The 12543-nt window shown below is 42.3% G+C and overlaps 1 protein-coding gene across 1 annotated transcript; it reads left to right on the forward strand.

The window, feature by feature from the left end:
* Positions 1-1098: 1098 nt before the first annotated feature.
* LOC121021269 (ras-related protein Rab-9A-like) lies at positions 1099-2706 on the forward strand. The gene has a single exon (XM_040461528.1). The coding sequence runs from the start codon at positions 1626-1628 to the stop codon at positions 2229-2231; it is 606 nt and encodes a 201-aa protein (XP_040317462.1). The 5' UTR covers positions 1099-1625; the 3' UTR covers positions 2232-2706.
* Positions 2707-12543: the final 9837 nt, after the last annotated feature.

A 12543-nucleotide genomic window follows, 5' to 3' on the forward strand; every position in this document is an offset into this window, starting at 1 on the left:
TTAGTTCCTAGGTGCATTGTCTAAGAATGCATAAGGCATGGGTTCCTAAGGCCCTCTTGGCCCTCTCCTGGCACCTCCAACTGAGGCAAGCACTTTTGTTCTCAAGCCACAAGTCGTTCAGAGAAACAACTAAGAGGTCATGTCCCTGTAACTGTTCCACTTCAGGTGTTGAGAGATAGGTGACCTTTCATGAAAACAGCAAAGCAAATGATTTATAGATTATAGGTAAACATAGATACATAATGAAAATAATGTAAGAAATTAATCAATAAGCAGAGGGCAGGAGGGAATGTTATGAGAAAAAAACCATGTTTTTCCTTAAAGGGTGATTACACATAGGAACATTTTTGGAATTAGGTAATGCCAGAAAACATAGATGATGTACACTACAAGGAAATTGCTAACAAATATATAATGCCATGTTTGCCACAATAAAGCAGGCAGTTCAACACACTGCTGTTGTCTATGTTCATTTTAATTTTTGTTTTATTTTTAGTTTTTTTTTTCACTTTTTCCCCGACGCCATTCATCCTTCAGGAACCCCTGGACCTGCTGGAGCTGGACTCTGGCAGTTGTGTGTCCTTGTGCAACCCTCCCCCTGCCCCGCGCTGGGGTGATCTGGGGCCCCAGTCAGCTTGACCTATTCCCTGCTCATATGAAGTTCTCTCTCTCTCTCTATCTCTGTCTCTATCTCTGTCTCTGTCTCTGTCTCTGTCTCTGTCTCTCTCTCTCTCTCTCTCTCTGTCTACAAAAAAAAAATTCCATTGCTGCTGGCACCTGAGTGGCTCAGTCATTAAGGGTCCAACTCTTGGTTTCGACTCAGGTCATGATCTTACAATTTCATGAGTTCGAGCCCGGTGTCAGGCTCTTGGCTGGCAAGGAGGAGCCTACATGGGATACTCTCTCTCTCACCCCCTCCCCCCCCCCCCGCCCTTCCCCAACTTGCAATGTCTCTATCTCTCTCAAAATAAAAAAACTTAAAAAAAAAAAAACTCCTGCTGACAATTTTAGCATTCCCAATGAAGACAGCGGAGTCCATTTACTCAGTCATTGGCTTATTTTTGTTCACAGCAGCATCATCTGCTTCTGTCTCTGGTTTCCTGATTACCAGTTCCGATGGTTATAGCAGTAGAAGAGAGAAAGGAGAGGTTATTGAGGAAACCCCTGGCACAAGATGAAAGTCATCAGCAAAACTGTCACTGTGCCAGCAAAGGGGTGTTTGAAATTGTTACAGACACCTGCCTGCTTCCCTCTCCTGCATCTAACACGTGGTGGCAGGGCTTAAAGTGAGGAGTGGGGAATGGTTGAGAGCAAGGTCTTCGGGGTGGCCATTGGCTTCGAGTGCCCGCCTCGGTCAGCTGTGACCTAAGGGGCTGGGGGAGAACGAGTCCTCACCGCCAGTAGGGAGCATCAGTAGGGCTGTGCCTGGTACGCGCTTGAGCGCTCAGTAGTGACCGCTCTTGCTACCCGATGACTTTCTGTGCAGAAAGGAGTGGGGACTCTGCGTTCTGTTTCCCTCGCGGGGACATCTGTCCGCTCCTGCGTGGCAACGTGCGGGTCGGAAGGAATGTAATGGTGCCTTTTTATTTTACAGGGTTCTAAAGTCAAAGATCTTGAGAGTCATAATGGCAGGAAAATCGTCGCTTTTTAAAGTGATTCTCCTTGGAGATGGTGCAGTTGGGAAGAGCTCTCTGATGAGCAGATATGTGACCAATAAATTTGATACCCAGCTCTTCCATACAATAGGCGTGGAATTTTTAAATAAAGATTTGGAAGTGGATGGACATTTTGTTACCATGCAGATTTGGGACACGGCCGGTCAAGAGCGATTCAGAAGCCTGAGGACGCCGTTTTACCGAGGTTCTGACTGTTGCCTGCTCACTTTTAGTGTCGATGATTCTCAAAGCTTCCAGAACTTGAGTAACTGGAAGAAAGAATTCATCTACTACGCAGACGTGAAAGAGCCCGAAAGCTTTCCTTTTGTGATTTTGGGTAACAAGATTGACATAAGCGAACGGCAGGTGTCCACCGAGGAAGCCCAAGCCTGGTGCAAGGACAACGGCGACTATCCTTACTTTGAAACAAGTGCAAAAGATGCCACGAATGTCGCGGCAGCCTTTGAGGAAGCAGTTCGAAGAGTGCTTGCTACCGAGGATAGGTCAGACCACCTGATCCAGACCGACACCGTCAGTCTGCACCGCAAGCCCAAGCCTAGCTCGTCCTGCTGTTGATCGTTCGGGAGGTCGCCCGTGCGGTGTAACCAACTCCCGCACGTACACGAAAACACGGGCTGGGGACGAGAATTAGCGTTTGCAGCAACGGACCATCCACTTACAAAATTAAAGTAACCATGTTGCTGCCTCGTTAGCGGGTGGGAGGAGGGATCGATCCATCCACTCCTGGAAGAATCAATTTACTCGGTAGTGGCACCTGACACTTGTAATTGGTAATGGTTGTCTAATAACGTTTAATTTAAATACGTAAGTTACAGAGCTAATAAATGAGATGATCGAGACTTTAATTATGATGAAAACAAAACACTTGAATATTCTAGAAGTTACTGGTGTGTTTTTTTTCCCCCCTGGGAAAATGGAGAACTACTTTTTTTATGTGTATATTTTATGTAATTAGCAGTCAATTCCTGGTTGAGGGAGAAATATTCCCTAAAGCAATAATGTTCAGTATTAAAGGTGAAAATCAAATGCATTTGTGTTGCAGTTATTTCATGACTTCTTCATTCTCTTTAAAATCACTGAGGTGTTCATATTTTTATTATTTTTTAAATTTTATTTAAATCCAAGTCAGTTAACATGTAGCGCAGTAATGGTTAAGTGTTTCACATGTTGCTTCTCCACATCACAGTCGGGCTCATTGGTAACCAACCACTCGTCATTTGCGTGCCACTTGTGTGCCCCCAACCCCACCCCAACACAGAAGCGCACTTTGTCACTCTTGGAGGAAATCCTAAGGCTTCTTTGTCCTTTGTGTGAGGGTAAATGAAGACATCTTTTGTTTGGTCGCGTATTTAGCGCCTTCTCCATCATTGAACGTTGTGTAGGGATTTGCTCTCAAGGAGATTTTCTCATCCTCGGACTTACTGACCGAGCGGCTCGCAGTCTTCCGTGGATAAAGTTCACATGCTGCGCCGTTTGTGCCTCTGCCGTCCTCCGGAGGCCAACTCCACCCGCTGGGGGTCATCAGGGGACCTGCCTGGGCAGGGCTGTCGTGCGCTACTCATTGGGAGCCACTGAAAAAGCGTTACCATCATCATTCAGTAAGCTAAGCTTTTGAAAGTCTAATTTCCTAACAAATTGGCTCTAAGCAAAACATTTTAAGATTTTGAATTTGAGAGGATTAAATCTCTCCATTAAATGCTCTCCATTAACCTCTCCATTAAATGCTCCCCCACCCTCACCCCTGGTTCCTAGATGGCCCAGTCTGTTAAGCGCCCTGATTTAGGCTCAGATCATGAATTCATCGCTCATGAGTTCGAACCCGACGTTGGCCTCTGTGCTGACAGCTCGTACCCTGGAGCCCGCTTTGGATTCTGTATCCCATTCTCTTTCTGTCCCTCCCCTGCTCACACTCTTCCTCTCTCAAAAACAAATAAACATTTAAAAAAAAAAAAAAAGATGCTCTTAAAAAAAAATTCCCCCCCTCCCAAAATTAATCCTCCATAAAAAACAGGAAAGAAAAAAAAAAAAAAAAAAAAAAAGAAATCCACCATCAACAAATTACTGTATATGATATATTCTTCCTTTTGTTTTTTGTCTAGGGGATTTGCTTTTTTTCTCAGTTAAAACCCATGGTTTTGTGATTTGCTGCTTTCTCTCAATATATGTGGACATATTTCCATTATAGTATATCTAGGTCATTTATCAGCTGCACAGATATTTAACAGTTTATTCAAGCCGTTCTCTATTGATGGATATCTAGTAGCAGCATATAAAAGTGCCAGTTTCACATACCTTGTTCAACAGTGGGTATTAGGAGTAAGTTTTTTCTTCATTTTTTTTTTAAATTTTTTTTCAACGTTTTTATTTATTTGTGGGACAGAGAGAGACAGAGCATGAACGGGGGAGGGGCAGAGAGAGAGGGAGACACAGAATCGGAAACAGGCTCCAGGCTCTGAGCCATCAGCCCAGAGCCCGACGCGGGGCTCGAACCCACGGACCGCGAGATCGTGACCTGGATGAAGTCGGACGCTTAACCGACTGCGCCACCCAGGCGCCCCAGTTTTTTCTTCATTTTTAAAAAGATTTTATTTTTAAGTGATCTGTACACCCAATGTGGGTCTTGAACTTGGAACCCCAAGATCAAGAGTCACATGCTCTACCAACTAAGCCCATCACGGACCCCTTGTTCATTTTTTGAATAGATGAGTCACATGTTTCAAAATCATAAGGCATAATGGTTTCAAAATCACAAAGCATATGGGACAAAAATCTCTAACGTTGCCACCACCCAGTTCCTGTCCTTGGAGGTGGCATGTGTCAGTTTCTTGGGTATCAAGCTTGATACTTAGTATATAAGCATATTGTATTCGTTTGCTGGGGCTGCCATAACAAAATGCATCCGGGGTGGCCTAAACAATGGGAATTTTTCTCACAGTTCTGGGAGCGTCAAGTGCAAGATCATGGTATTGGTAGGTTTAGTTTCTCCTAGAGTCTCTGGTTTACAGATAACCTTCCTCTGTGCTCAGTACCCTTCCCCCCCTACCCCATGTCTCTCTGTCCAAGTTTCCTCCTCTTACAAGGACCCCAGTCAGATTGGATTTAGGGCCCACCCTAATGGGCTCATTTTAATTTTAACTTAATTGCCTCTTTAATCACCCGTCTCCAAATATGGTCACATTCTGAGGGATTTCTGTCACAACACATGTATTTTGAGGGGGACACAATTCAACCCATAATACTCATATATACGTGTAGGTGTTTACATAGAGAACATCAGACTTGTGTGTTTTCTTTGGGGCATTAACATAGATTATAGGTCTACTCCTGACATAGTTCTGCTCAGTGGAGTGCCTAGCATGCTCTTGTCATCCCATTGCTCTTGTCTTCCTGAACCTTCAGTGACATCACCTACTACCACATCTAAGTTTTGCTGGCTCTTCAGCTTTCCTATCAGCCACTGGTCTTCCCCGTGACCCAGTCCTGGTTCTGGCTTATCCACATGCCCAGCACTGCTTTTCTCCATTTGTGGCCCACGTGCTTTCCTAGTGCAGCTCACACCTGAGGTAGCATCTGCTCCCACGCTTGTGGCTACAGTTGCTCTTGAGCTCCTTCAAAGACACAGCCACACACACAATCTGACACCGGACTACAGTAACCCTCTCCCACAGGGCTTCTGCTCCTTGTCCCCATCTCAGCCTCACAGCATGGAGGAAAGGACCATGGTGTACAAAGTGCTCTACAACCCCCTGCTGAAAAGGCGTTGTGGCAGTTCCCCGCATTATTTGCTAATTAAGGGTGGGGCAAACTACACACAGCAAGTCACCATTCTCTGTCTCCGTCTCTGATGGGGTCTCTCTGGTGAGGACTGCAGACCACACTTCCGCATTTCCAGGGGAGTACCTCTTTCTGCTCCCACAGCTATGGCACCTAGTTTGAGGCAATCTGAGTTCTATAAAATGGGTAAGATAGTTTGTAAACTTTCACTAGGGGAAAGAGGACCAAAACAGTAGCAGTGGCAGGGTAAGTAGCGCTTACAAGACTCCACACTCTTGGACACACATCTTTATTTAAGAAACCAAATAAAAAGATGGGGTAAAAAAATCATGGTACCAGCTTCACACAAGGATATGAGACCAAACAGAAGTACTTGCCCAAGTTACTCAGGATGGAACAATATTCTGTAGGTATTCACAATCTGGACAGAACCGATGTGGTTACAGTATTTGTATTTAAGTGGACACTTACCAGTTTACAGTAAGATCCCACTTACCACAGCAGAGCCCTCCCCTCCCCCTTGGTGTACAGCCTAAAAAGTAAACAACACAAACATTAACGTAATGCAAACTTTTGTTTGTTACCAATTTGACAATCATAATTTCTTACTAGTCCATCAACCAGTTCGCTTGTTAGTTTACTGTCTGAGGGAAAGGCAATATGAGAACATAACCTGTCCCTTTGATCCTGGCCTCCCATTTTACAGACCTGGATCCAGGCTTCTGGATTTATAGCACAATCACTATTCCCAGTCTTTGACTGAGGCAGGCATGTGGCATTTGGCACCGTAAAAATTCTTTGCTTCAGCTTGCTGGGCAGTGCTATGCATGCTACCTATGTGGTTTCATAACAACATCTCTAGATGTATTAAAGCCCACATACGTGGGCTGTCAACTTCATTCCCTACTGCAGAAACTGAGTTTTAAATGTGTCTACCAAATCTTGAGAACAACATTTGGTTCAGGATTCTGACATCAAAATCAACTTATCTGAACGAGTAAAGTCAAAAGCTCATTCTTAATTTTTAGAATAAAGATATTTTCAGGGTTATAAGAAGTGTATAAATAACACTGCTCACAAGCAAACACTGATCTATTGATAATCATAAGAAACTGAATGCTCTGTTTTGAAATATTAAGGAATTTCATTAGGTTTACATAAATTTAGGCTACAGGTAAAACTTTCCCAGGCTACTCACTCAAGTTACTTACAATGTACACATTCCTGGGAATCCCCCATTGTACTGACATTGTTTATATCCAAATTTTTCTCAAGTTAAAATTTTTTAACTCAAGTTAAAAGGTGTTTCTTCCCAAGAAACAACTTTTCTGTCAAATGCACTTGATTAAATAGGAAAATGGGGTTCAAAAGATGGATTCATTGTGAACTAGGAAAGAAGGTATTGGTAAGCTTGTCAAAGCAAAAAGTCTGACAAATCATAGATCTCTAGAAGGAAATCATTTTAATGTTTTATATTAAATCATCAAAGACATCCAAAACAAAAGTGTAAAGATCACGTTTTTAAGCTGCATGAAAATGTTCCATTGTTAAATAGTAACGTCCCCTTGAGGAAATTTTTGTCTTGGGGTTTTAGTTTTGAGAAGTAATTATGGCAAGCTAACGGTGGTACGATAAGTGTTGCCTACCTATATAAGCTAAACAAACTTTCAGGATTCACCCTGTGTGTGAAATACTAATCTTCTCACATTAATTATAAATATACAGATTAATCTGTAAGGCCCTTTGGCTAAATAAAACTAAAATCTACCATATGCTCACAGTTAAAAAAAAAAAAAAAAAAAGAAGTTATACCCCAACGCTATTAGGTTACTCTTATGCAGTAATTTTTTTAGCCATCGGTTTTTAAAACTTTCCTTTGACACGTGGCTAAGTGATCAGTTTCTCAAAGAGTGTAATGAGTATATCACAATATAGGTGAAAAAATTGTTAAATGAAATCACTAATAAGGAAAAGGAGTTAACTAGTTTTTATAGCTTAATTCACTTGATGTTGTCCATCTTTATTAAGAGGGCTAGATATTCTTATTTGCTATTTCTGACTAGGAATATTAATGGTGCTGATATGCAAAAAAAAATCCTGTTGAAGTATAGAACATATAAATTACTAGGAACATACTGGTAAAACTGCACTTTAACCACCAATGTCTTATTAGTATTTTATTTTTTCTAATTAAGGCTCAAGAAATACAAGTGGCATCACTCTCCTTGAGCGACTGTTTGGTAAACTTTCCAACAGTTTATGATCCATAGTCATTGCATTGTAACTTACTTGTAAAGAAGACGGAGAACATTTTAGATTAAAATTATGAATAAATTTCCCTATTAACCTGCTTTCTTCTCTTTTTAGGGTTCCCTAATGAAATCAACACTATGTGCCAAAAGGGGGAAACTGAAACCAATTTAAAAATAACAAGTCCTCTCCTGTGCATATTAGCCTGTCAGGGAAGATGTGCTCAATGGGGAAGTTACCAGGACTACCTCTGACAGGGGCAAGAGCTAGTCTGAGATGAAAACCACATTATGTCAAGGAGGTACCGCAACAGGCCAGTTTCCAATCACAGTTGCAATCCCTTTCTACAATCAGATTTGAAAAGTAATAGAACATACCATAATTACTAATCTTAGAAATAAAAAATACTCAGCTGATAGGATATCCTTCCACTTAGTCACATGCATTGTATTTTGTGATGGAAAAATAATAACTTGGGTCTCAAGTTAGGTTAGTTTTATCTTAAAGAAAACATAAATTTTTGAAGTTAGAAAATAACTACAAAATAAAGTAAAATCAACCTTATGGTTCAGATTAATCTCAGTTTTATAGGAGACTTGGTTTTAAAATTATCCATTCACAAATGTGGGGTTTTTTTCCTGGTAAAAAAAAAAATAAATAAAAGTAGCTCCCTAAATGGCAATTTCCACCTGACACTCTGAAGTCCCCAGACTCATAGTCTGGACTTTAGGGCCCATGTTGTTCAGGTTTGTTACCCCAACCTTCAGAGATCTTCGTTAAAAAAGTAAGGATATGATCTGCGGTAACAAAAGTTGAAATAAACCACTCATTGAACCTGTCCAGTTTTCAAGTACATGCTGTTCGACAGCCACATGTTCTCGTCTACGAGGTCAAGAGCAGCAGGAGCTATGAACTGGTTCAGGTGACGATGATCATCCTAGACGACATTGTGAATAGTAGCATATTAACATTTCCAGACAGCATTGAGAACGCCACCATTTCATTGTGTAAATTCTACGCACAGTTTTCTAAGGGGCAGGTGGGGTGCATTTTCTGCTTTTACTTCATTTATTTCTGTCATGGGATTTACAAAAGATCTTAAGTGTTTTCACATCACAATCTGATTTTTAACTTGGTATCTAAAAATTAACAAATGAAACAGCCAACTAATAAATAAAATGTACTCAACAAACTATACAGATTAAGTTTTTAATTTCGCAAGAAGGAAGTTACCAAATTCAGTAACCACTGAAGAATGTGAAGAGTCACTTAAAAAAAAAAGATTCTATTTTAAAGACATTCACGTTTTTAGAGAAGACATGAAAAAATACCTAAGTGTCCTTTATGGATAAAGAACAGCAGTTTAGGTAGGCCCGAGCTGAAGAGGTGAAGGAGAGCTACAGAGAAGTGACCTTGGCGTGGGTCTCAGGGTCAGCTGGGGTTGGGGGACATAGGGCTGCACTGGAACAGGAGACAGCTGAGGTGGCACTCTTGAAGGCCTAGCACAGGCCTCTTTTAGGTGAATGGAGCTCACCTGACAAGGGACCTGGGAGAGGCAGGAGGCCATGCTCAATCCTGGCTGTGAGCAGTCACCTGTCTCAGCAGCAGAATACAGTCCTATCAGAGTGGAGTGTCCTTTTTGTGGGCATCACCAGAGGAGGTGGTACTGTCCCACCATGGTGCAGAGTGGGAATTCTCAACCTGGAATAGTTTTACTCCTGTGAAATTCTCTATTTCCAAAAAGAAATTTTGCTGAAGTCCTAACCTCCCCACCCCCAGTACCTCAGAATGTGGGCCATATTTGGAAAGGCAGTCACTGCAGATGTGGTCAGTGGGGGGTGGGGAGGGTGGGGTGGGGTTAGAGACAGCTCAGGGGGTTTAGAGACAGACAAGCACATAGGGAGAAGGCCATGTGAAGACAAGAGTTCTGCTGCCACAAGCCAAGGAGCTACCAAAAGCTAGGAGAGAGGCCTGGAACAGGTCTTCCCTAGCACGTTGAGAGGGCGCTGGCCATGCCTACACCTTGTTCTCAGACTTCTAGCCTCCAGACCAGTGAGGCCATGAGCTTCTGTTACTCTAGGCCACCTGGTTTGTGGTGCTCTGTTATGTGGGACCTGGGAGAGGCAACCTAATATTACCTGCTTGCTGTAGACACTGTTCCTGCGACTGGGCTGGGGGAGGGCTTCCAGTTGCCTTGGAATCCCCCCTCCCCCCGTCGCACAGCTCAGCATATCACCATGATGAAGCAAATTTACTCCGTAGAGAAAGAGATTATTTTGTGCCTGGCTTACAGCTGTGTTTTCCGTCACTTTACATGGATGATCAATCACGAGACTAGAAGAAAAATGTAAAAGAAAAATGCTCTCTGCCTACCACAAGGCCACAAAACTATATAAGCAGCCGAGTGCCACACGGCAACCATTGCTACAGAGACACTTCAACAGGAAGTTGTAATGAGCAGTGCACTCATATGGATGTGGGAAAAATAGTGGGGCAACAAACCACCTGACAGAGAACACAAATTTCTACATATTTTAGTGGCAAGATTTAAATAGTTAAAAAAGCATCATACACTGGACATTATGCATGACAATTCATTCCAAAATTCAATTCTTGTCTTGAAGGCCATGAGAGCTTATTTTGGAACTTGGGAGAAACACAGCATAACTTGCCAGCAGTTTATTAGCAACATGGACGAGTACAGAAAGATGAGAGGGACCCAGGGATTCTCAAGACTGTAGGTTTACTATGAATGGCAACATGTTCCCTTCTGAACCAAGCTTGTTTTTTTGGAGGCATTACTGGCAACATGGAAGTTGGGTGGCATCACCAGGGAGGACAGCATGTGGGCACCAGTCAGTAGGTGGTGCAGAAGGTCACTGAAAACTGCTCTAGTCTCAGAGGCAGCAGGAGGACACGGAGGCAAGGGTCCTTCAACCCTCCCAGGTGTAAATGGATCTACTATGTAGATTACTAATGGACCTAGCAGAGACCCAGGACATCCTGCTAGTCTGTGCCAAGTGTGCGTTGGATTTAAGGGTGAATAAATGACTCAGAGGATGGTCCCTTGCTGGCTTCTATCACCCTGTGGGACTGCAGAGCAAGCCTCATTTAACTGTGACGGATTCCAGCTACCTCCTCTGTTCAGATCTCCCCCCTGCTGTAAAATCACACCACACCTTACAATCACAACAGCATAACAACACTTTATTGTTTATGTTCCATATGCACTTTGGATTTTATTACATTCCATATGCACTTTATTGTTTATGTTTCCATACGCACTTTGGATTCTGCTTGTCCAGCTGACAAAAACTCCATTTCAAAAACTGGATTATCGTGGTGGCCAAAAATTACAAAGTAAAAGCTTCCAGACATTGTCTTCAATATAAAACTCCTAATTAAATGAAAATAACACACATTTTTAGTACTTCATACTGAAAACCAAAAATGTATAACAAGAAGTCTAAAATTCAATTTTTTACTTAAACCTGACATTGTAGAAGAGAACACTAAGCTTGTCATGTTTTCCAGTATACTGCCATAGACATTTCGCTTTCTGACTATACAAATTACATGCTGTGATATGTCCTGTAGAATCCAGTACTTGAATTTTCATAAGGAAACTGGAAGACCTCTAATACAAAATCATAATAATAACATCCTCATGACCTGAAAGTTTGGAATATTCAGAGTAAGGTGAGCCAAACTTGGAATGGACCAGTTAGCATTATTAACACTAACAATGGGAGAAACGAATAAAGGGTGATTTTGTCCTCTTCTTATCTGAAGTATGTATGCTACAAATCTAAGTCTGCAAATGCAAGAGCCTAGGATATGCCTCCTCCTGCAATATTCAGAAGAAAGGAAGACATGTGGCCCCTGGCTGGCTCAGTCCATGGAGTGTGCAACTCCTGATGTTGCAGTTGGGAGTTCAAGCCCCAGGTTGAGTATAGAGATGACTTAAAAATAAAATCTTTAAAAAAACAGTAAGAAATGAAGACACAATTTTATATTCCAGAAAAGATGACAGAAATCATAATCCAAAAAGAAAGACATCTGAGACATTAAGAAGTCCTAGAACTAGGGTTAACAGGTTTGCTGAAGAAATAAAATGAAGAGAATGTGGGGGGAAGCAGTTGCAGGGGAGGATCCATGCTTCTGTGGCTTTTAGCACAATCAAAATCTGCACAGACGGACAGATGGGTGGAAGGATTTCTGTATGTACTTTTAGCACAGGGTCTTTGGAATCAGACAAAACTAGATTCAGGTCTAGCTCTGCCACTTAATAATGTGACCATAAATAATAATAATAATGTGTCCTTAAATTCCCAATGTCCGTTTCCTCCTGGTGGGAGAGACAGAACGATAATAGGTCCCTTAAACAGACCTTGAGGATTACACAACCTAATGCATGTGAAGCATTGGGCACAATGTCTGGCTCATGGGAGATGCTCAGGAGCATATGCACAGGGAGGTGTGCTGACACGGCCTCCACCTGGAGCAGCAATCTGGTTACCTGAGAGTAGAGTCTGATGGACAAATGTCAGAGCCGAGGGCTAATTGAGCCACACTGAGAGTTCTGCTCATTCATACAGAACATCTGAAACATATTTCCTAATGAGCACAACCTTTTGTTAAGGAAATCAAAGCACAGCTGGCACTTTTACCTCTGGACTTGGAAGGCCCGTGAGTGGAAGACAAGGCAGATGGAACTTTCTTTTGGCACACTTAGGTCAATGGGATTTCAATGGGGCAGGAGTTGGCACACCGCAGCCTGCATGCCAAATCTAGCCTTGTCCATCCTTTTATTAGGGTCTAAGGCTGCCTTTGGACAACAGAA

This window comes from Herpailurus yagouaroundi, unplaced genomic scaffold, assembly GCF_014898765.1.
Source record: "Herpailurus yagouaroundi ecotype Mexico unplaced genomic scaffold, PumYag 269, whole genome shotgun sequence".
NCBI classification, from domain to species: Eukaryota; Metazoa; Chordata; class Mammalia; order Carnivora; family Felidae; genus Herpailurus; species Herpailurus yagouaroundi.

What these genes read in the sequence shown, in the direction of transcription:
- LOC121021269 (XM_040461528.1), top strand. Translation starts at nt 1,626, where the DNA reads ATGGCAGGAAAATCGTCGCTTTTTAAAGTGATTCTCCTTGGAGATGGT.